The sequence below is a fragment of the Mustela erminea genome, chromosome 4 (genome assembly GCF_009829155.1).
Source record: "Mustela erminea isolate mMusErm1 chromosome 4, mMusErm1.Pri, whole genome shotgun sequence".
NCBI lineage: Eukaryota > Metazoa > Chordata > Mammalia > Carnivora > Mustelidae > Mustela > Mustela erminea.
Window position 1 is genome coordinate 41,199,101 of NC_045617.1, and position 24,639 is coordinate 41,223,739.

General features: G+C 41.4%; 1 protein-coding gene across 2 annotated transcripts in view; it reads left to right on the plus strand.

Moving 5' to 3' along the window:
- Positions 1–21,534, plus strand: part of RRAGD (Ras related GTP binding D) — a 43,158-nt gene extending 21,624 nt beyond the window's left edge. The window contains exons 3-8 of one of the 2 annotated variants that reach the window (XM_032339071.1): positions 4,826–5,025; positions 5,948–6,062; positions 6,861–7,003; positions 11,919–12,067; positions 13,898–13,940; positions 14,330–14,341. In XM_032339071.1, coding sequence (XP_032194962.1) covers positions 4,826–5,025; positions 5,948–6,062; positions 6,861–7,003; positions 11,919–12,067; positions 13,898–13,940; positions 14,330–14,333 — 654 coding nt within the window. In that variant the 3' untranslated portion in view covers positions 14,334–14,341. Of the gene's footprint in view, positions 1–4,825; positions 5,026–5,947; positions 6,063–6,860; positions 7,004–11,918; positions 12,068–13,897; positions 13,941–14,329; positions 14,342–18,629 lie in introns of those variants that run through there. The other variant, XM_032339070.1, reaches the window with a different exon arrangement.
- Positions 21,535–24,639: the final 3,105 nt, after the last annotated feature.

The following is a 24,639-nucleotide window of genomic DNA, read 5'->3' on the forward strand; positions in this document are numbered from 1 at the left end:
TACTTGTGATCTCTGTCAAGTAAATAATAAAATCTTTAAAAAAAATTATTGTAATTCTTAATAGTACACAATTGATTGACAGCATAACTGTTACGTGTTTTATAGGTAACTATTAAAAATAAAAAGTAAAAATTTGACTGATAAGTATACCTCTTAAGACAGTGGATCTTTTCCCACTTAATTCACCTATGCATGCTTGAATAAGACAGAATTTGGCATAAGTTCTATTTTTGATTGTGTCGATGTGAGCGCTGAGAAACCTTGTTCGCATAAATAAGTAGATGGATATGGGGTGAGTTTTGTTATAGCATTCGCTCAATTATTTAAACGCTTTCCAAGTTACATCCTGTAAATTGCCCAGTTTTCTATCACTAAGGCTTGTTTTTAGTAGTTTATCAGTAGACATCCTGATTGGGCTTTCCTTTAACTTTGCTGAAAGCAAAGACGTGGGGACCCCCTGACTGGTGAAGGGCCTTTGTACCCAGAAATCAGTTACTCACTTTTTTAGGATACCGACTAGTCTTGTGAATTGTCTCTTTGGTCCTCTGGGCCTTTCACCTGTGAAGCGGGAGCCAGCAGTTGAAGGGGAGGAGTGGGGAGGGAAGCAGCAGACTACAGGTGCATCTCACGCATGGCCATCTTAGGAAAGAGTACAGGGAACAGAACTGGGACAGTGACATTCAAACTCTCTGTGTCCAGGCCCTCTTAGAAAGTGTCCTGGAAGCACAGCTGAGCCCGAAGTCTCTCCCAAGGGCTCTCTTACAGCTGCGGGGTATAAATGGCAGTGAGTCCTTCCAGGAATGCACTAAACCAGCTCTAAGTTCAGGGCATGCTGTTTTCCTGAAACTGGGCCTTCAGTCAGACAGATGGGCCGAGCACACCTGGCTCTTCCAGGAGCGCCGATGGAGTTAGGGAGGCAGGGATACGTAAGCTGTTAGTAATAATGGTTCTGAGCCCGTACTTGGAAACCCATTCTCTGAGAAGACTGCTCTCCTGCCTGAGCTCATCATAAACCCGTTCGGGGAACCAGGTGCCTGTTTAATACAGTAACGAAGCCTTTTCGTTCCAAGCGATTGCACTGCATAAATACTTCCAGCGTTGCTGTGGGAGCGTGGCCGTCCGGAGGAGGGGCCCGCTCTTTCTTTTCTGGTGGTGCTGCGCCGGAAGAGACTTAAACTCCCGCACCGGATCTGTGAACAGCAGGCCTCCCCTCCCCTGGGCCCATCTAGAAAAGCATGCTTGTAGACACCTGCATCAGGTCCAGGTCCTGCCGCCAGTCGCGGCTTTCCTGGCTGGCCCGCTTGTACTGACCTGTTTTCTGGCCCATCTGTGGCCTTGGCGGTAGGCCCTGCTTTCCTGCCTAGGTCTGCCAGCACAGAGATGAGGGAGCTGGGGCGGACAGGAGGAGCCGAGCAGCTGGGTGCGGGCTGGGGCAAGGGAGGGGGGGATGCTGGCGAGCCCTTGGCTACGTCCCACTTACCTGTCACTTCTAAGCTCCAGTGTTTTCCCTACATCACCGGGCTGCTGCTTCTGTAGTTGTTGAATGAGGTAGCAGCACCAGTAGCCTGACCCTCGGGTAAGGAGATTGCAGTCAGATGACTCATCTTCTCAAGGCAGTGGCTTAATAAGTACTCACTTCAGTACTGTGTTGTGCTTCTGTAGCAATTGGCATTTCTAGAATTCAAATGTCTAACGAAACTCTATCCTAGGTGTTTGTACTGTGGCTATACGGTGGCTAAAAAAGCTTCGCTTGACTATTTTTAAGTTACCACTGTAATTTGGTTTTAATTTTACCTGAACATGAAAAGCGGCCCTTCAGTTTGAGCTGGTAAATGTGTTTTCTTTATTTTTGTTTCTTTTTATTTATTTATTTTAAAATATTTTATTTATTTATTTGACAGATAAATCACAAGTAGGCAGAGAGACAGGCAGAGAGAGAGGAGGAAGCAGGCTCCCCACCTAGCAGAGAGCCCGATGTGGGGCTCGATCCCAGGACCCTGGGATCATGACCTGAACTGAAGGCAGAGGCTTAACCCACTGAGCCACCCAGGCGCCCCTGTGTGTTTTCTTTTATTTTGTTTCTTGTGTTTGTTTTTCTTTCTTCTAACTTAAGGGCAGAGAAAGATAGAAGAATGTTGGAGAAATTTGTCTTTTTAAGTCTCACTTTTTAAAAAGGGCTGAAAAACATTGTTGAGAGCTTTCATTTACTAAAAAGGAATAATGAAATAAGCTATTTCAGAGTCTATGTAATACATACTTTTGCTTTGGAAGCAGACTGTAAAAAACATGTTTTCAGGGATTTTTATATGATGTAATTACAAGTACTGAAAAGAAACGTAAACTTCAGGCAGTCTTGGCAGGCACTCAAACGTCATTGCCTTTATTTCTAAAGAAGGCTCTGTTGGTCTGACGCCTCATATTTTTATTTTTTCCTTGTGAATTCCTCACAATCACAGGATTGCCAGATAAATATACCACCAAGGAGAAAATGTGTCCTCACAGAATGTTATAAAATGAAGGAGCATGAAAGTATCCAGAGTGATTTTCTGTGAGCTACCTGTATAACACCACCCGCCCCCCAGGCAGAGCCTACAACAGGTCCCACACCCCCCCAGGGCCACTCTTGGCCCCCTGAAGCCATGTCACATGAGCCTTGGGATCCACAGTGGAGGGTCGGCTTCCTCTACGTTGGTGATTGTGACCTGCCTGTAATTCCTAGATCTAATTTTGGAATAGGAAGGAAGGTGGTGTGTTTCTCCCGTATTTTTATTTGTTGTAGAAGATAGTAACAAACATAGTGAGAAAAATCAGCCACGCCCCCTCTGTTCTAATGAAGCAAGTATTTTCTTCTTTTAGATGTTATTTTTAGTCCTGGTAGGTATGTGCCACTTCCATCACTTGGTTGGTAGTCAGATAATTTTATGCGCCTGGCAGGGAAGTTACAGTAATAGCTTCTAATCTTTTGAGATGGTGATACTCTCTTGACATTGGCTGGTTTTGCTCATAGATGTGTCCCCTTAACTCCCTGTCTTCAGTTAAAGACATAAACAAGGGGCGCCTGGGTGGCTCAGTGGGTTAAAGCCTCTGCCTTCGGCTCAGGTCATGATCCCAGGGTCCTGGGATCCAGCCCCAAATTGGGCTCTCTGCTCAGCAGGGAGCCTGCTTCCCCTTCTCTCTCTGCCTGCCTCTCTGCCTACTTGTGATCTGTCTCTCTGTCAAATAAATAAAATAAAAAAATCTTAAAAAAAAAAAAGACATAAACAGTAACAATTACATACGATAAAATGCGTTCATTTTGAGTGTACAGTTTAGTGAGTTTGACAATACATATAACTCGTAACCACTTCACAGTTAAGACGTAGAATATTTCTGCCACCCGGAAAGCTTTCTTTGTTGTCCTTTCTCAGATGGCCTCCCCCTGAATTTCAAGACATTGTAAATGAATTCTGTATGTTGTTTAGGGATACATAGGTATGTAGTACTGGAGAAAGATGATTGAGAATAAACACTAAACTCAGGATAGTGGATACCTCTGGAGGGTTGGGGGTAGAGTGATGGGGTGGGCTGGGAGAATGGGGAGAGACACTCAGGGATTCAGGGTCTACTGTTTGGTTTCTTTTTTTTTTTTTTTTTAAGTTTATGTATTTAATTAATCTCTATGCCCAATGTGGTGCTTAGACTTAAGACCTCGAAATCAAGAGTCACATGCTCAGGGAGCCTGGCTGGCTCACTTGATAGAGTATGCAACCCTCGATCTCACTGTTGTGAGTTTGAGCCTCACGCTGGGTGCACAGATTACTTAAAAAAAAAAAAAAAAAAAAAAAGGGCTTGCGTGGTCTTCCAACTGAGACAGCCAGGCATCCCTACTGTTTGATTTCTTAAACAGGAAGATGCAAAAGCAGATGTTCATCATATTATTATAAAAGTGTCATTTGTAGGGAGGAGGAAAAAATAGTATTACATTATTTGGGTCAGTTACTCATGATCGGAGGTCAGCAAACTGCTTCTGTAGAGGGCTAGATGGTAAGTGTTTTAGGCTTTGCAGGCTGGCTGTACTATCTCCAAGGGGTTTCCTCAGAGGAACACCCCTCAACTTTGCCACTGTACAACAGAAGCAGCCATAGACGGTATGTAAATAGAGGAGTGTTCCAATAAAACTTTACTTATAAACAACACATAGTGGGTCCATTTTGGCCCTCGGGCCATGGTTCGCTGACCTCTGCTCTAGACCAGTGCTCTTATCTTTCCTCCTGGCTCCTTCCCCATCCTCCCAGTGACCCATATCACGTTTCCATCTCTTAACTGTTCATCACAGTTCACCCAGGGACTCAAAAATCTGGGAAGAATAGTATCCCAGGGAAGGTCCTAGGTGGTATGAGGCCATTTTGAATTCAGAAAACTGTAACGCTGGTCTTAATGACTGTCATCAAGCTACTACGTAACTGCCTACAGCTGTGTTTTTCCAGCCCTTTTCATCTCTTTGTTCATGAAACTTCAGTTTCAAACTTGCATCCCATGAAACCAGCTCTTATTTGGGCTTTTGCAAACTATTTTGGAGGATTGTACCTACATGGTTTCCAGATTAGGAGTGAGTATGAAAGGGAAAAAAAGGTGACTGTGAAGTAAGGTGATGGATAGATTAATTAACTTGGTTGGGGGGGGATCATTTCGTGATGTATACGTGTATCAAAACATCATATTGTACACCTCAAATATACACAGTGCTTGCCAATCATACCTCAGTAAAACAGGAAAAACGAGTGTCTGTGGATGGTAGCATAGCAGTCTTTGGCCTCCCCTGACAGGAGTGTGCCTTTGTTCCTAGGACGATTACATGGAGGCTTTGGCCAGGCTCCACCTCACCGTGACCAGGGCCTACAAAGTGAACACTGACATCAACTTCGAGGTGTTTATTCATAAAGTCGATGGTCTGTCAGATGATCACAAGATTGAGACCCAAAGAGATATTCATCAGAGGGCAAATGATGACCTTGCCGATGCTGGATTAGAAAAAATTCACCTCAGGTGAGAACAGAAACCCTTCTGGGATCACAGTTCATCAACAGAAAGAAGCAGGTGTAGAGTCCAAAGTCAGCACAAGCAGTGTGGTATTCACCTGTTTACCTTATTTGTGCTGTACACATTGGGACAGTATTTGGGAAAAGCAAGCTTTGCATGTACTAATTCTAATTTTCGTTTTTGTTTTTTTTAAAAAAAGGCTTAAGCTAATTTTTCCCACCTATGAAAACCGTAAAACTCAAGAACATAATCCAGGAAGTTAATCAAGGCTGAAGTTTACAATTCTTAATAAATAGGATAGTATTTATAGCCACAAGTAGAAGATAACTCTGAAGATAATTCAAATAGAAATACAGAGGAAAACCACTTGTCTGTTAAGGGTTTTTTTTGAGATTTTATTTTTAAGTAACCTCTGCACCCAATGTGAGGCTCGAACTTAACCCCAAGATCAAGAGTTGCATGGTCTACCGACTAAGCCAGCCAGGCACCCCTCTATCAGTTTTTTATGGGGAAGTGTATGCATCATTCAATTGGCAAATTGGAAAGTGAAAATATTAGATGCCTCAATACCAGTAACATAGGCATTACTAACCTAACAGGAACGTGTAGAGATGACCTGGTGTGGATTCTTCTGCAGAATGTAAGAAAGCTCGTATGGGCACATACCACTGTATTTTTAGGCTTTCCAGTCCAGCCAGTCAGCAGATGAGAATGGGCACAATTCTTGCTTTTTGGGAGCTGGGGAGGAATGGCTTGTTAACACATGTTCATTTTTCGCCAGGGTCATTTTGAATTCTGAAGGGGGCTAGAATGCATGTGTAGGGACGGTAGGTATAGACCGCTGACACTGGTGTTGTGACAGCCTAAGCAGTCTGTCCCCCGCCCCCGTCAGAAGGAAAGTGTGATGAAATACTGTTTTCTCTTTCAGCTTCTATTTGACGAGCATATATGATCATTCAATATTTGAAGCTTTTAGCAAAGTGGTTCAGAAACTGATTCCACAACTTCCCACCCTGGAGAATTTGCTAAACATCTTTATCTCGGTAAGTAAATAACATCCTCTTGGTAGAATCATTTGCAGAATTTTAGAATAACATTGCGAGCGTGAAAAGAGTCTTATATTTGCTTGCTCTTACGGCATTGCAGGGTCACTGAAGGATTACTCTGGAAGATTGCTCCAACACAAAACATACTGTTTTATGTTCTTTAAACTTTCACTTCCCAAACCATTTCTGTTCTATAAGTAGAGTGTTTGTTAAAGTCATAGGCAGTCTTCAATGTGGATAGAGCCCTGTGAGATTTAGGAAGCTTTAAGGGTGTTTGTGGCAATGAGATAGAGCCTGCTGAATATTTTTTATATGTTAAACACTGTGGTTGATGCACTGGCGAATGAGTCCTATAGACCATCAGCTCTGGGCCAGCTCTGCTGTTGACTTGAGTCAGACTTGTTGGTTGCACTCCTATTTACTCTGTCACTCCACAGTTTGGGGTTTGTTTAGATTTTTAAAATATATTTCATTTTAAAATTTATAGTCAGTAAAATTAGTGTTTTTCCTTGCTTTTTCCTAACTACAGGCATATCTCTAAGAGCCAAGAAACAAGCCCAATTTGTTTACCTACAATAAATAATTAATGAAAAATAAGAATTTTCCATTTCTTATGCATATCCATTATAAAACTTTACGTGAGATTGAAATTGTAATAGAATAGAACAAAATCTTTAGTAAATTAATTTTTGCTCCTTCATATTTTACACTGAGGATGGCATGTAATTTTTTTATATAGTGATGACGTTCTAAAATCAGCTGTCCCTTTAAGATAGCATCGTCTTTTTGTTTCAGAATTCTGGAATTGAAAAGGCATTTCTCTTTGACGTGGTCAGTAAAATTTATATTGCAACTGATAGTACCCCAGTGGATATGCAAACCTATGAGCTCTGCTGTGATATGATCGATGTCGTTATTGACATCTCTTGTATTTATGGGTAAGTAAAATACTCCTACAGGGTACGAACAGACATACTTCCGATTAGGAAATGAAACTGTGCATAATCTTTGTAACATTTGCATTTACTTACTTGATTTTAATACTTTTGTTTTTTTTAAAGTATATTGAAGATAAGAAATGCTACTTTTTTTAAAAGATTTTATTTATTTGATAGACAGAGTGAGAACATAAGGAGGGGGAGCAGGAGAGGGAGAAGCAGACTCCCCGCTGAGCACAGAGCCCTCAGTGGGACTCAATCCCAGGACCCTGGGATCATGACTTGAGCTGAAAGCGGAAATCATGCTTAACCATCTGAGCCACCCAGATATCTCAATATTTTTGTTTTAAGTGACTGAGATCTGTAAATAAACAGCATGCCATAACAACAAAAATTATTGAGTAAATGCCTGACATTCTGCTAATAAGCATATTGCATACATTGTATCATTTAATTCCCCTCTATTCCATGAGATGGGAATTACTATCCCCATGTCACAGATGGGGAAACTGAGGTTCAGAGTGGTTGTTTCTAACCTCTGCTCACACTGTCAATAAAGGACAGAATCAGAACTTGAACCAAAAGTCTGACAGTTTCTGCGTTCTCCTGAAAAATCTGTCATCATATCATAATGTCATACACATTTGGGAGAGACTAATAGGATCCTCAGACTTTGAATACGTATCTCATATTAACAACAGTTGTTCCCTTCTTCACTGTAAGAAATAACGACTGGATTTTCTTTAACATACTTTGTCTTCCTTTATGAGCAGCAGAGAATTACAAAATGAAGCAAACAACATTACCTGCTTATTATCATGGTCTTAGAGTCTTAGAAGACAGAACTTCCTGTACAGTTACAGTATTATAAAATAAACAAGGGGTGGAGAAAATTGGTTCTGGTACCAGACATAGAAACATTTCCACGTAATTTTTAATTTCCTGAATGGGTGTCAGAGAGAGTGAACTAGTTTGAAGTTTGAACTTGTTTGTCTGTCGTATTAAGATCACGCTGTTGCTGTTGATTTATATGGGCTCTTACACGCTGATCCAGTCATTGATGGGTAAGGCTCTTGCTCATCTTCTTCTTTACGCACCAGCTGTGACGTGCCTCACACAGCCTCCTCTGTCAGCTTCGGGAAGGGTCTTGGTCTCCCCATTTCTCTCTCCTTCTGTCTGAAGAGCCTTTGACCCCTCAGCTCAGATTCTTCTGCTATACACACGTGCACGCCGGGTCCTCTCTTTTTTTTTTTTTTTTTTTTAAAGATTTTATTTATTTATTTAACAGACAGAGATTACAAGTAAGCAGAGAGGCAGGCAGAGAGAGAGGAGGAAGCAGGCTCCCCGCCGAGCAGAGAGCCCGATGTGGGGCTCGATCCCAGAACGCCGGGACCATGACCCGAGCCGAAGGCAGAGGCTTTAACCCACTGAGCCACCCAGGCGCCTTTCTATTATGAGACAGGGAAAGTGGTACTGTGAGACCGTAGTGAGGGTGACATGTCACTGGGCTTCACCTGGTAGGCCCTGGATAAATGTAGATGCCACTGTTGTTACTATTATTATTACTATGTTACATTGCCATCTGACTTCAGGAGCAGACCTCACTCCCAAGATTACTGCCTTCTTAGTATTATTATTAAACACTGCCATCTGGCTTCCAAAACAGACGTTGTTTTCTAAGACGACAGCTCTATAGCATTCTATTGTTTTTAAACTCCAGTGGATTGACCTTGAAATAGTCAGGGAAACTGAACGTATCCTGATTACAGTGTAGATTGCTGTGGTAATCAAATACAATAAACACAATTAATCTGGCACCTCTTTAATGATATGCGTAGTCCTTATTGTGCCATATGGTAATTAGATGTAAGTGGTAAGCTGTTCATGTAATGATGCTAATCAGAGTTTCTCTAACCCAGCTAAAACAAACAGGAGGAGGGCAGCAGGCAGTGGGAGGAGTCAGATTGCATTTCCTGAGAACCCATCAGGTGCCTTAAGAACCAGTGTGGGTCACCAACTGGGCGTGGGCCCTGGAGTTTCCCCACCCTTTGCTGGAGCCGTGAGGAGCCAGCCCAGCGAACTGGCAGCCGCTGAGGAAACAGGCTCGCTGCCAGTTCCTAGCTGCTCCGTGGAGACCAGCAGGGCCCGAGGCAGGTGTGCCTTGGTCAGTCTGCTCAGTCATCTGGGGAGTTTCTGGCTCTCCAGGCGCGCGCACGCAGGCTTTAAAATACTTTGTGGCTGCCTGGGTTTTCACGGCTTTGTGAACACAGACCTGAGTAGTAGTAGCACAGAGTTGCAGCTGTAATCCATCACCGGTGTTTACTTGTAGTTTTTTGGGTCTTTCTGGTTTCTCCAATTTGTTTACTTCATTTTTTCTGAGTATGAATGCAGTCCGTGCTCATCGCAGAAAATACGTAAAAGCATAAAGAATAAAATTAAGGTAACCCATAATTTCATCACCTAGAGATAGTCAGTATATATATTTTATTGTGTTTTTTACTTTTATTTTTTGGAGATTTCATGTATTTATTTGAGGGAGAGCGGAGAGGTGCGGAGTGAGAAGCACACTCCCCACTGAGCAGGGAGCCTGACCTGGGGCTTGATCCCAGGACCCTGGAATCATGACCTGAGCTGAAGGCAGATGCTTCACTCATTGAGCCACCCAGGTGCCCCTAATGTGTTTTATTCTTAATTTCTCTGTGTAATTTTTAGGATAATGTGATCTTTGTATATATAAATTTTATATGTATCCTGTTTTATGCATTTAACATTATCACCTAAGACTTTCCTTGTTATTAATTGCCATTAGTAAATTTTCTTCATTAGGTAAAAAATTCAAAAGTTTCAGTTTATTTTTCTCACAACATCACTTATTAGCAAGAGAAATTCAGCCTAGAAAAATAGCAGCTAAAAATAGTACAAAGGACATTAAGAATTCTGATAAAGCATCTTTAACATCTGAGATCCAATCTCTTACAGGTTTTTCTTTAACGTTTTGGTAGGTCACAGTGAGTTGAATCCTTTTTCAAAAAACCTTCTTCCCCAGTTTACTTGTAAGTAGCCATGTATGTGCTGGTTTAAAATATTCTCAAAACTAATAACTTACATTTTCTTTGAAATACTCTACAATTCAGACTTTTCATTTAATCTGGTTTGTCACCCTACCTTCTTACGATATTTATGAGACTAAAAACATTAACTCGGTATTAGATTAATTTGAGATCCCGGCTCTACCCCCATCAACAGTTTTGACCAAATTAGTTCCCCTAGCCTCGGTTCCTTGATACCCAGCTTAGAGGAGTCTACGGCATGACGATAGAGAAGTCATGATAAAAGCTAAGAACGGTGCCTGTCACATTGTAAATGTTGACTCTTATTCTGCAAAAGGATCAGGTTTAGCACCACCTGTGTTACCCTGTTGTATTAGTGAGATCTGGCATAGTTCCAATTAAGTCAAATTTCTGGTCAATTACTCATTAATTTGGGAAGTAAAAATAAATAAACACACACACACACACACACACACACACAGTTTCAGATAAGGGGAACAGGTGCAGGGAAGTGCTCCTTTGCCTATAAGAAGAGGACTCATACGTCTGATTACATCAATGTCTTCAGAGGGTCCAGTTTTGATCATTAAAAGGCATTGTCATCGTCGTCTTACATTCATTGTGCCTTTTACAGGGTCTCAGCACTGTGCTCAAAGCTATATATCTATTACTTAATTGTACTGAGAGACTTTGAGGTAATTGCTCTTAGTATACAGGTAAGGGAGTTGAGGCTCCAACATGTTACCTTGCTCTCCAATTCACATAATAAGTGAACTGGGGTTCAAACCCAAGTCATCTGTGTCTGCAGGCCACACCTTTTCTTAAAGAGATCAGTATATTTATTTACTATTTTATTTTGAAAAAATTTCAAACCTGCAGAAAATGTGCAGGGATAGTCCACTGAGCTCCTGTATGATACCCTTCACTTGCATCCACCCCTTTTTACCAATTTGCCATATTTACTGTCTCTTTTTCTGATACATTTTGCGGTTTGTTTTTGCAGAACCATTTGAGAGTGAATCACAGACATCATGATTCTTTGATCCTAGCTGCTTGGGTGTCCGTCTCTTTTTAAAAAAAAGTCCTCTTGGGACGCCTGGGTGGCTCAGTTGGTTAAGCAGCTGCCTTCGGCTCAGGTCATGATCCCAGCGTCCTGGGATCGAGTCCCACATCGGGCTCCTTGCTCCGCAGGGAGCCTGCTTCTCCTCTGACTCTGCCTTCCACTCTGTCTGCCTGTGCTCGATCTCTCTCGCTCTCTCTCTGACAAATAAATAAATAAAAATCTTTAAAAAAAAAAAAAAAAAGTCCTCTTACAGGACCACTGGTTTACCAAATTAAGCATATTTAGCACAACTACAATATTGCACTAATATATTGTCTGTATCCAAATCTTACCAGTGGTCCCAATTCTGTCTTTGATCCCTGATCCAGGATCTAGGCCCGTGTTTTGCTGTCATGTCTCCTTAGGCTTCTGTAGTTGGGAAGCGTCATTCAGCTCTCCTCTGTCTTCATCAGACCATGCTTTTGACAGCCCGGTTATTCTGTCCGGAAAACTCAAGAAGCCCTTACGGGCTCTGGAGGGGAGAAGATCTAACCTCCACCCCTCACCCGTGTTGCGAAGGTCCCTGGGGAGATGCCTCCCTGTCCAGCAGCCACTCTTTGTGTCCCTAAGAAGGGACTGTCCTACACCATGCACGTTCTTGTGATTGTGTGTTTCGAAGACTTCTGCCGAACGGCCCTGTAATTGTAAATGACTTCTCGTTATGATTATCGCTCTGTGTAGTGAAGCTGGTCTCCGTCGCCGGGTTTCATTTTGTAGTTTCTTCCCAGTGGTCACATATGTTCTGGTTTCTGTCCCCATTTAGTCTCAAAGAAGATGGAGCAGGAACCCCCTATGACAAAGAATCAACGGCCATCATAAAGCTGAACAATACAACAGTTCTTTATTTAAAAGAGGTGACAAAGTTCCTGGCTCTTGTCTGCTTTGTCAGAGAGGAAAGCTTTGAAAGAAAAGGTAATTGTGTGTGTGTGTGTTTGTGTGTGTGTGTGGGGGGGAGGCTTTAAATGAAACCATTTCACTTCAGACTGATAACTGCTTCTACTGCTTGTGGATGGTGGGTGGTCGGCCGCATGTTTCCTGAAGCTTCCAGACTTGTGTCACAAGTCCCCTTGGTGTCCTTCCCTGCCCACCTCCCACCCCGCCACCCCGGGCTGTTAGACTTTTGGGATCCAGGAACCAGTCTGCCCTCTAGTGCTGCAGCTGCCATGAGGTAGAAGGGGCCCCAGGGACTCTGGCTATCCCTGGAGTGAAGCTGGTTGAAGCCTTGTTGACAGGCTGTAATGTCTCTTGCCACAGGGGCCCAGCAGCCTGTGGTGAAGGCCGTAGCCTCTCTCCTGGTCCACTCCTCTAGAAGGTCCTAGGGACGGTGGGACCGCTGGAGATCCCTGTGGAAAGGAGAGGGGACTTGTACAGCATTAAAGTGAGACCTATTCCATTTCTGTTCAGCCTTTATACGTTCTTTAGTCCTCAAAACACAGGGCTGACATCATGATTCTGAAAAGGGAAGATGGGAATATACTTAAGAAGGTCACCAATCAGTGAAACAAAAACAAAAGATATATAAATAAATGATAAATGTGACATAATACCATATAAATGTGTAATACATAAATATATATTATACATAAATATAAAACAGTTAAGTAAATAAATACAGAGAAAGTAAAACTAAAGCAACTGACCTCATAGAGATACTCATTTTCCCCCTACTGTTTAAACTGGGAATTTAAACTACTACTTAATTTTTTTTTTTTTTTAAGATTTTGTTTATTTATTTGACAGACAGAGCTCACTAGTAGGCAGTGAAGCCGAGAGGCGGGGGCGGGGGGAAGCAGGCTCCCCGGCGAGCAGAGAACCCGATGTGGGACTTGATCCCTGGACCCCGAGATCATGACCTGAGCCTAAGGCAGAGGCTTAACTCACTGAGCCACCCAGGCGCCCCTACTTTTTTTTTTTAAGTACTATTTAAATTTAAATTACTATTTAAAACAGCTTACTGACATGCTAGGGATTTTTGCTAGCAACTAGGGCATGATTTACCAGTTTGGGGGGTAGAAAAATTCCCAAAAGCATGCCAGCAGCAACATTGACTAAAATAGCTTTTCCCCCCTTTATAAGCATGCATGTTCTTTATAGAAATAACTTTGAAAATTTGGGGAAGTACAAAACAAAACAAAACCACTCCATTTTGCCGTCTAGAGCTAAATTCTGTTACAGTTTTGAGATTTTCTTTCTCCTTTCCTCCCTCCCATCTTGCCGCCTTCTCTCATCCCTCTTTTCCTGCCAACAAAAGGGGGCCAAATGGTCTATTTTGTTTTTGTCAGATGTTTTACATCTGTTGTTTTCACTCATTTATATCTTGGAAATTTTTCCAAGTCCTTGAGCATGAAAACATAATTTAGATTTTTATTGTTTCTTTCTTATTACAAAAGCAGTAGATTCACTTAAAAATTTAGAAGTAACAGATAAGCAAAAAAGAAATACCTAAGTTCTCACTCGGAAATCACTCTCAACATTTTCTTTACAACTTTTTGGACTTTTTCATCTGTGGCTATGTCTCTATCCATATGTGATGATAAGATAAATGCTACTTTGTAACCATTACTGAATTACAGTGAGGTAATTACAGACATCCTTCTAATTCACTAAGCCTTTTTTAACTGTATCATTTTAGTTTCTTTTATTGTTAAGAATTTATATTGTTTCTAGATTTTAATGTTGTAAATAATCTGTGATGACCTTCTTTGCACTGAATATTTGTGTACATTTTGGTTATTTCCTCAGGAAAAAACTTCAGCAAGTGGAATTACTCAGATCCAAGGGCAGGGTAGGCATGTTTTGGTGGCTTCTAATACATATTATCAAAATATCCTTCCAAAAGATGTTATGGGTTTCTGCTACAAAGAGAATATAAGTGTGTCCGTTTTGCTGTATTCCTATCAATATTAGGTATTAGCACTAAAAAATTAATTATTAAAAACTAGTATCATTTGAATTTTTATTTCCTTGCTTCTTGGTAAAGTTGTATATTTTTCCTATATTTACTGACTGTTACCAACCAGTTTGCCTTTTGTGTTCTTGGCCTTCAAAATTTTTAATTAAGTGGTGCTAATCTTTTATTCCTTAGTTTCATCTTGCTGAAAGTAAGAACAGGTTAAATAGTAGGCTCGTGGAATTTTGACAGGACAATACCTTGTTTCATTCTCTCAATTATAGATGATTTTACCCAGACCCAGGAGCTGTTAAGTGAGTTTTCTTTCAAGTTTCTACTACCAGTGTGTGGAAGTCAGAGCTAAGATTCCTGGGCTTGTCCTTACATAGACTCAATTGTGTGTATTGTGTACAACCCATTATACATATATTTCCATGATTACAGATATTTCCAGAATTTTATTTGGTGATTAATATTTCACATTGATTTTGGAAGCTAAATAAAATACAATGCAAATAGTACAACTAGAACCCCCAAACCATCTAGGGTAGTGGCAGGTCCTAAAATTTAGGGTATATTAGCGTCAACCTGGAGAGCTTGTTTATTTTCAGCTGATTTTAGACTGAACAGAAACGTTGCAAAAATACTACATTGCTTACAGAGATTCCTCAATCCACTTTCCTCATCTTACATACTATAGTAATGAAAAATAGGGACTCTCCATTACTATAATACTAATTAATAGTATTAATGAATTAATTAGTATTCATTAAGAAACTACAGACCTTATTCAGATTTCACCATTTTTCCAAAAATACCCTTTTTCTGTCCCAGGATCACAAATTGATTTGATCATGATTCCTCCTAGTCTTCTCCAGTCACTGATAGTTCTTTATCTTCCATGACCTTGACACTTTGGAAGAGTACTAATCAATCGTTTTGTAGAATGTCCCTCAGAAAGGGTTTGTCTGCTGTTTCCACACAGTTGGAACAAGATTATGCACTTTGACCAGAATGTGTCCTTCTCAGTGTGTCATATCAAGTGGTTCACGATGTTGATAAGTCTTATTACTACTGGTGGTGTTCACCTTGATTTAGTCAAGGTCATGTCTGTCAGGTTTTTCCTCTGGAAAGTTCCTGTCTTTCCCACTGTAGTTAATACATATTTTCAGGTTATGTAAATCCTCTTCTTCCTCAAACTTTGGCCCACTAATTTTAACATCCATCTATGGTTGTGGAAATAAATTTAAGCAGGAGTTTATTATGTGGATCTTTGTAAGTTAGGTGGGATCATCTCTAAGGACTGACAGATTTGGTAGAATTAACTAGCTAGAAACCTAGGTATTTTAATATGACAACTAGGAAATGGCAGACAGATTTAACCCTATCGTGTTAAACTCGTGTGCTCTTTAAAATGATTATCTCCATTTGCCTAGGATGGGAGGGCACCTTCCCCTGATAAGGGGACTGTCCCTGGCAAATGGAATGACTTGGTCACCCTGGGGATCAGGGAGTTGTCTTTAAAAAGAACTTACTGCTTATAAATGTGTAGAGTAGTTTGGTTTTGTTGCTTTACTTTTTCTTCTTTAAAGATTCTTATTTTTAAATAATCTCTATAGCCAGACTGTGGCTCAAACTTCCAACCCCAAGATAAGGGTTGTGTGGTCTACCAATTGAGCCAGCCAGGTGGCCCTGGTTATGTGGGTTTTTTTTTTTAAGATTTTATTTATTTATTTGAGAGAGAGACAGTGAGAGAGAGCATGAGCGAGGAGAAGGTCAGAGGGAGAAGCAGACTCCCCGCGGAGCTGGGAGCCCGATGTGGGACTCGATCCCGTGACTCCAGGATCATGACCTGAGCCGAAGGCAGTCGTCCAACCAACTGAGCCACCCAGGCATTCCTGGTTATGTGGTTTTAATCTCAAGTGTCGTAGAGTCCTCTTGGTGCCAACAACCGGCACTGGTTGGTTAGCTTTGCCTCATGCTGGGTCTCCGTCTGGGTTTTCATTAATGATCTCTGTGACTACTTTTGCAGAGAGGAGAGGATTGAAAGCAGATGTGGCGTTTTCAGCCTTGGCTCCACACACACTCCACAGTCCTTGCTCCATAGGCACCTTAGGAAGGGAGGCAGTTAAAAAATACGGACCTCTGGGTCCTCCTCCAAACAATTAGAATAGAATTCCTGGGAGAGGGGCCTAGGGTTTGTTAAATATTTTAAAGTTCTCTGGATTTTTTTTTAATATATATATTTTAAGATCTTATTTAATATTGGACAGAGAGAGACATAGTGAGAGAGGGAACACAAACGGGGAGAGGGAAGCAGGCTTCCCACAGAGCAGGGAGCCCGATGCGGGGCTCAATCCCAGGACCCTGGGATCATGACCTGGGCCGAAGGCAGATGCTTAACGAACTGAGTCACCCAGGGGCCCTAATACTGTTACATTTTAAAGATTTTTATTTATTTATTTGACAGGCAGAGATCACAAGTAGGCAGAGAGGCAGGCAGAAAGAGAGATGGGAAGCAGGTCCCCTGGCGAGCAGAGAGCCCGATCTGGGGCTCCATCTCAGGACCCTGAAACCATGACCTGAGTCGAAGGCAGAGGCTTTAACCTACTGAGCCACCCAGACACCCCAACATTTTAAATTGCGAAGATGAGTAAGTTAATATTTGTCAGGAACTGTCAACAGAAGACTTGTGCAAGTTGAATTTTCACTGAGCCAGTTTTTCTAACTAAGCTTTCTTCCTAAGGCAGTTGGTTGCATGTAAAGGCAAAGAATCTCCTATCCCAGTTTCCACTAAATAAAATAATCTCTTTGCTTCTTGTTTATTTTCTTTTAATTACATTCTTTATTTGGAAGATGGTCCCAAGAAACAAAAATGAGGAAGTAGGAAAATGAGACAAGGTAGAGAAGCCACCCACCGTGGCGCCAATGAGCAGTTTCATGTTCACTCCCAGTATGAGAGAGTCTCTGAGAAGCTGTGTGGAACAAACGCAGTCACCCCAGTTGAGTATGGGAGACTGCAGCACTGACCCGCCTTCCTCCGTGCCCCTGTTTGAGGTGCCTTCAGAACGTTCGTTCCCATATCCCTTGTACCTGTCCATGTGCAGTGGAGGAAGTTCTGTGAAAGCCTCCGGCAGAAAAGAGCTGCTTCTCTTTCTTTAAGATTTTATCTTTAAGTAATCTCTACATCCAGCGTGGGCCTTGAATTCACAACACTGAGATCAAGAGTCACGTGCTCTACTGACTAGGCCAGCCAGGTGCCCCTGGGCTTACTTATTTCTTACTACTTCCCCCCCTGATTCCAGTAGTGTTGTCTGAGGAGATGACTTGGAGGTTTTATTGCACTGTGGTCAGTGTCGCTTCAGAAGCAGCAGAGGGCGCCACTGAGAAGGTTTCCTGCTTCTGGAAGCTGAGCTGGTTTTCCCTCCAGTGCACTTGCGTTGTTTGACTGCTTTGAAGAATTTCAGTCCTTGGCTGGAATCCCAGTTCTTTTTTATTTTGGTTGGGGCTTTGGAAACATTACTTCCGTGGATGGAAGCAGTTGTTGGGCTAGTTATTTTAATAAATGTAAAAATAGTACATCGAACCAACTGCCTTAGCCTAATTGGTATAAACATAATGTTGTTCTCAACACTTTTACAAATTAGTGTGCTGAAAAATGCACTCAAGACTTGGGATTAATCTTCTATTCCATTCTTGTACCAATGATTTCAGAAAGCACAAAATGATTCTCCCCTACTTCGTCTGCATTTGAAATTTACTTAGAGTTGAGAAACTGAGAGCGTTGTTGGTTGAACTTCGAGCTTGCTGTTGACCTGAGGTGACTGCCACAACTCTAAAATCAGGGACGGGGATCTTGCTTTCCCTAGGGCTCCTGACAGTGGCTTAAATGTAATAAGTATCAATAAATGTGGATCAATAGAATGATGGGTACTGAAGCTTTGAGATCTTGGCCACACTTCGAGTCAGGGTCTGCCTCTAGTCAGAGTCAGTTGAATAATCCCTTTTGGGGAGACATAATAAATATTTCATGGAGGATATATCTTAATTGTAAGAAATCTTGAATTCTGATAGGTCAAAAAATATACTTCAGTTCTTCAATGTTGTAGGTCATAGACATCTTTGAAAATGTGGTCTGTACTCTGGAACCTTCCCTTAGGAAAACATGTACATTGACAGAAAATCGCCTGCGATTCCTCAAGCAGCTACAACTTCTAGGGAAATCTGTGGACGTTCTGTTAAGGCCGCTCTTCTGCTTCCCCTTAGTTGCTTGTCCCGGCCATGGCAGACACGACAAGAGGAGATTCTTTCTTTGTTTCTTTCCTTTTTTTTTTTTTTTCTTTTTTTTAAAGATTTTGTTTATTTATTTGTCAGAGAAAAAGAGAGAGTGAGCGAGCATACACACAGGGGAAATAGCAGGCAGAGGAAGAAGCAGGCTTCCCGTTGAGCAGGGAGCCCAATGCAGGACTTGATCCCAGGACCCCAAGATCAAGGCAGACGCTTAACCAACTGAGCCACCCAGGTGCCCCATGAGGGGGTTATTTCTGTGCGACATGTCTAAAATATTTTGTTTTTTTCCCCCAGGGCTTATTGACTATAATTTTCATTGCTTCCGGAAAGCCATCCATGAGGTCTTCGAGGTGAGGATGAAAATGGTGAAATCTCGAAAGGTTCAGAATCGGCTGCAGAAGAAAAAAGGAGCCACTCCCAATGGGACCCCTAACGTGCTGCTGTAGTGAGGCTTTGGGAGTATCTCTGCGAGTCAGACCTTGCAGTGAGGCTCCTGTGCTGTGTTGCACTAAAGGAAGAGGAAAAAGGAGATTGGGACACATGACGTATTTGTTGTTTAAAAAAAAAAATCCCCTCAACCCTTTTGATCTTCTCTTTTTTAAATAAAGTGAGCACTTTGAAGCCGAAACTTGTATTTTAACAATGAAGTAAAATCTACTGTAATTTCATTACACAAATGTAAACTTTTATGGTCTGTAGTCAGAAACTCCTGTGTGAGGACTGCCAGGAACTGTATATATTTTGCTCTTTTTCATGTTTTTTTTCTTTGAACTTTGATAAAACGACTTTTCTAAGCTTTTTTCTGTACTTGGTGTCAAGGACATGCATACTGTAGTGTTGTTCAGATCTCTATGGCTTTCAGAAATCAAAAAGCAATGAACTGGCAATGTTTTTTTGGTTTTGTTTTGTTTTTTTATAAATTTGGGAATCTTTGCTACTAATTGTTGAGAAAAACCATTTTTCAGTGGAGCTGGAACAGATTGGGGCAGCAAGCTCCAGGAGCAATAAGAACTGTCTCCTGTTTATAACTGGTGTAAACAGGAGTTTTGTAGAATAATATTAGCACCAAACTTACCTAAAAATGTCACTAGCCGTGCCCGGACTTCCCTACTCAACAGTTTTTACAAAGCTCTTTACCTCAACACACATCTCTATAATCATTTTATACAGAGAGGTGGTTCCTTCTTGCTGCATTACTGTTCTTTAGAACCTTTGGGACCAGATTTCCAAAATGGTGCCAATCACTAGAGAGAAAGAGGAATGTTGCTGAATTTCAGGGTTTATGGAGGCTTTTCTGTACCTGCCACTGGGGCTGAAGTTACATCGGAGGTCACATGGTTTCCCAAATGTAGGTGATGGGTATTCAGAGATTTGAAAATGGATCTACAGTTTGTATGTTTGGCCCCCTATGAAGTGGGCCTATTGTGCAACATTTAAAATGTTTATTGGGGATCATGACCACAGGGAATGTCTCAGATCTCTACACAGAGCATAGCCCCGGTGAGCACGTTTGTCACCCATTAGTCTCCTGCTCATGACCGTGTGCCTTGGGGACTCTGCCCATTCCCACCTTAGGGTTGAACTAGAACTCAGCCAGCCAGCAGCACACTCTGCACAGCTGAAAAGCTATCCTGCAGACCTCTAATGATCAGTGGGACGAGGACAGCCGGAGGAGACATCACAGTTAGCTGTGTGTTTGTTTCTGTGAAATTCTCCCACTTACGTTTACTTTACACTTTCAGGATGTTAAGGGACTCCTAAATCTCCCCTCACCCCAAACCATTCCTAGTAGATAATTCTCTGTCCGTTAGGTAATTCTATATCTGTCCCAAGGGTCAGTGCCCTAAACCCGACTTGTGAGTATTGGAAAATAATGTTACATACTTATTTATTTTTAAGCAAAGACTTATAAGGAAGTCAAAGCTTGTCCTAGCAAAATGTACCAAGTTCCTAAAGTGACTTGCCCTTGAAACTATCCCGTCTCTATCTGTGGCTTCCTTCCATCCTCCCTCCTTCCCTCCCCAAGTCCTGTCCTTTGAGGCTGCTAACTGCAATGCAAGATGGTAGCTGATGGAAGTGTAAGGTTTGAGTCCTCCCAAGGGTCTGTGCATTTTGGAAGGAAATTTCTAAAAATCATTAAGGCGCCCAACTCCCTTATGATTCCTGCTCAGAAACCTGGATGGGTAGGAACCCAGGGTTCCAAAGGAGACTTTTCCTTAATTTCTAGACCTATATCCTGTTGGATCTTTGGATCTTTGCCAACAGGCTTGTTACATATGGGTTCTTCTTAATAAACTTAATGTTCTGATATTTTTTACACAATGTTTCTTTTTGATTAAGGAAATAAGGAATCACTTTTCTAATGTGACTTTATCCTCAAGGTAGAGACACTTGCCTACCTGGTAGATTACACATTACTTAGGTATATATTATTGTAACCAGGAGGAGCTTCCATTTTTAAGCTGGGTAGATGATGACTTTTTGTTAAAATGTGCCTTAAAAGTCTATAACTTCAGGAGCAAATGACTCTTTGGGGGAAAAGCAAAAACAATCGTATGGCATAGGACCCAAGTTCACGGTAGTAAGTGCACTCTTTGATTGATCACACACTAATACGTAGATTACTGCCTCAAACCTGTAAGCATGGCAATGACCTCTTAGTTAAAGACAGATGTAGGAGTTATGTCTAAGTGTTCAGCTTTTTAAGTCTGTGCTATTGGAATGACAAAATCTATTCCTTCTACATTTTATTTTTGATATGGAACATAGCTTACTGTGATGTGTATGGCCCTGTTTAGGTCTCAGATTTATAAATACAAAGTCCAAATACATGGCTACAGTGACTTCTCTGGAACATGTTTGCTCATTTTCAAAGGCGGAGAACTTGACCTACAGGTTTTTAGGGCAATCAGAGGTGAGAGGTGAGACTGTGAATTACCCTCTTGGGTTATTTTTAGTGATATAAATGAGTGTGTATGACCAGGGTAGAGTGTTTTTGAAGGAATAAAAAAAAAAAAAAAACCTGGTTGGCATTCATGGACAGTGTTATTTTGTGAGCATAATATATTTTGGGCCCTTAAATATAAAATGACTGGAAACACAGCAATATTGTTACTATACGGGTTATATGCTAACTCTGAGACGTACTCCAGAAAAATGGCTGAACTGTCTTGATTATTAAAGTATGGTATGCATTTAACTTCTATAGACTGTTTGTAATTTTTAATCAAGCATAGTATTATGCTTTATTTTAAGCAGGACATCATTTGTAATTATTGCTAAAACATTGCTTTCAAGAATGTTAACTGCCAATTTAAAAGCATGTGTCATGCTCATGATTTGGTAAGGCTCTCGTTTTATTTCAGACATATTCATAACTAAGCATTCTGGGAGCAGAATATTCTCTTTGGTAAAGGGGCCCGTCCTGTTTCTGAGATTGTTAACCGTCTATGAATATCATTGCTTCACTGGCCCTGTTGGGTCCCTTTAGTAAAATGTTTGTCCTGATAGACCAGCTTTCATCTTGTGGAAATGAAGATAAATCACTCTATTTGCACTTTTATATTTATTTTATTTTTAAATCCTCCCTTTTGTCTCTCCATATTTTTCATGGGAACATGGCTGTTTGAAATATAGAACTGTTGTTTTTTTTTTTTTCAGTAAACTTCGGACACTAATTCTTGCTGCTCTTGTCCTAATCCCTAACCGTCTGGAAATTCTTTTTTTTTGTTTGACAGACAGAGATCACAAGTAGGCAGAGAGGCAGGCAGAAAGAGAGAGGAGGAAGCAGGCTCCCCACTGAGCAGAAAGCCCAATGTGGGTCTCGATCCCAGGACCCTGGGATCATGACTGGAGCCGAAGGCAGAGGCTTTAACCCACTGAGCCACCCAGGCGCCTCCCAGGACCCTGGGATCATGACTGGAGCCGAAGGCAGAGGCTTTAACCCACTGAGCCACCCAGGCGCCCCCTGTCTGGAAATTCTTTTCAAACAGGCTACCTTATCGATTCTGACTTGCATCATAGGGTTCCACTCTTACTGACTTCTACGGATCCCTAAGAGTTCCCGGAGAAGACCAGCTTTAGATATTATATCTTATATACAAAACTCTGTTTCTGATTGGAAAACCTGATCTAAAATAATATTTCTCTACCATTTTGAATCAGTAGTGATGTTGAGTTTAGGAGGAGAAAAATGTCTTTGACAGAATTACTTCCTGGTAATATGCAATGATTGAATGCACATAATATTTCAGGTTCTCAAATGCTTTTACAGAAGTTATCTTCATAACCCCAAGAGGTGGGTACTATCATCACTTCTAGAGATCCGGCAACTGAGTGTAGAGAGTTGAAATAACGTGGTCAGGATCACATAACTAATAAGATACAAGGCTGGGAGTCTGGTTGGAGAATTCACCCTCTCAATACTGTTTTGAGCAACTGTACCACATGTCCCTTTACATGCCCTGCCTTTACAAATATGAAGATGGGAACTTGAAGTTTAGGATTTACTGCCACCTGGGGCTATGAAGGCTAAAATGCGGGGAAATTTTAAAAAGAAATACCTTTTCTCACAGAATGAGTAAAAGCAGTCTTCTAGAGGTACTTCACTCAAGATTAAGCGGCCTTCCCAGTCCAACACGGAAAATTAATATTAAGAGAGTATTTAAATATCAGAAGAGATTTCAAATACCTTTTCCAGACATTTGGTTTTCTGAGAAGCAAAAGTATATCAAATTCTGAAAAATCAAGAGAGAATAATAAGCCTCTGATCTTAGCTGCATTCAACCTTTTACTTCAGTATGTGCAACCATATGTATAGAAAACAAAATTACAGAAAACAAAAAATTGGATTAAAATTCCAAAAGATACATTTTGGGACGCCTGGGTGGCTCAGTTGGTTAAGCAGCTGCCTTTGGCTCAGGTCATGATCCCAGTATCCTGGGATCGAGTCCCACATGGGCTCCTTGCTCGGCGGGGCGACTGCTTCTCCCTCTGCCTCTGCCTGCCATTCTGTCTGCCTGTGCTTGCGCTCTCTCTCTCCCTCTCTAACAAATAAATAAAATCTTTAAAAAAAATAGAAAATATTTTTTAAAAAAAGAAAAAAGATACATTTCAACCCCAACATTTTCTTTTTTTTTTATTTATTTTTATTTATTTTTTTTTAAAGATTTTATTTATTTATTTGACAGACAGAGATCACAAGGAGGCAGAGAGGCAGGCAGAGAGAGAGAGGGGGGAAGCAGGCTCCCTGCTGAGCAGGGAGCCCGATGCGGGGCTCGATCCCAGGACCCTGGGATCACGACCTGAGCCGAAGGCAGAGGCTTTAACCCACTGAGCCACCCAGGTGCCCCAACCCCAACATTTTCTTGAGCTGCAGACCTACCTTTAAAATTGCCAGTAGCGTATTTTTGCTGGAATCTTCCCTAAGAGGACCCTCCAATCTAATATGCCCTAAATTAAACTCACTTCCTTCTTGCTAAACCTTCTCCTCCTTTTATGAGTGTGACTATGCTCCCTGCAGTCCCTGCCAGAAACGTGGGCCTCCTTGACTCTCCCTTCCTGCTCGTTCCATCCAATCAACCACCCAGTTCCTTCAGCTCAGTTTTAGAAACCTCTATTCATTCTATTCTCTCCATCTCTTTTGCCACTATCCTGGTTTAGGGCACCATCTCCTCTTGTCTGGATCTTAACAGCCTCTCAACTAACATCTCTCCACCTCATCCATCCCCATTCATTCCATTCTCCACACAAGACTCAGAGTGACCTTCCTAAACCCCCACCATGCTGACCACATCAGTCTCTTGCTTAACATGGGCCATGGCTCTCCATTACAGATATCAAACTCCACAAGAACGTTTGCAATAACCTGCCTCTCTAGTTCTTACCTCCCTCCCCAGCCATGGCTCATCCTCCCTCAACAGAGGTGAACCAGCATAACTGTATGGTGTGTGGTAAATCAGAGGAACCATGAGTCTTGATTCCTTTCTTTTTGGTCATTTTCTGAGGGAAATGGTCATTTTTTTTCTTCTACAGTGACTGATAGGACACCTATTATGTATGAGATATTGTGCTTAATAAAAAGGCAGATTTTAGAGATGCAAGGATTTTAGTAATGAAAATAAAGCACTTTATAGAAGTGTAGGAGTTAACCCTTCATGGAATCCATTATAAATTCTTTATTGTTGTGAGCTGCAATAAATACAATCCACACTGCAAACTATCACATACTTACACCTATAAATAATATCTTTTTTTAAAAAAAAGATTTTATTTACTTATTTGACAGAGAAATCACAAGTAGGCA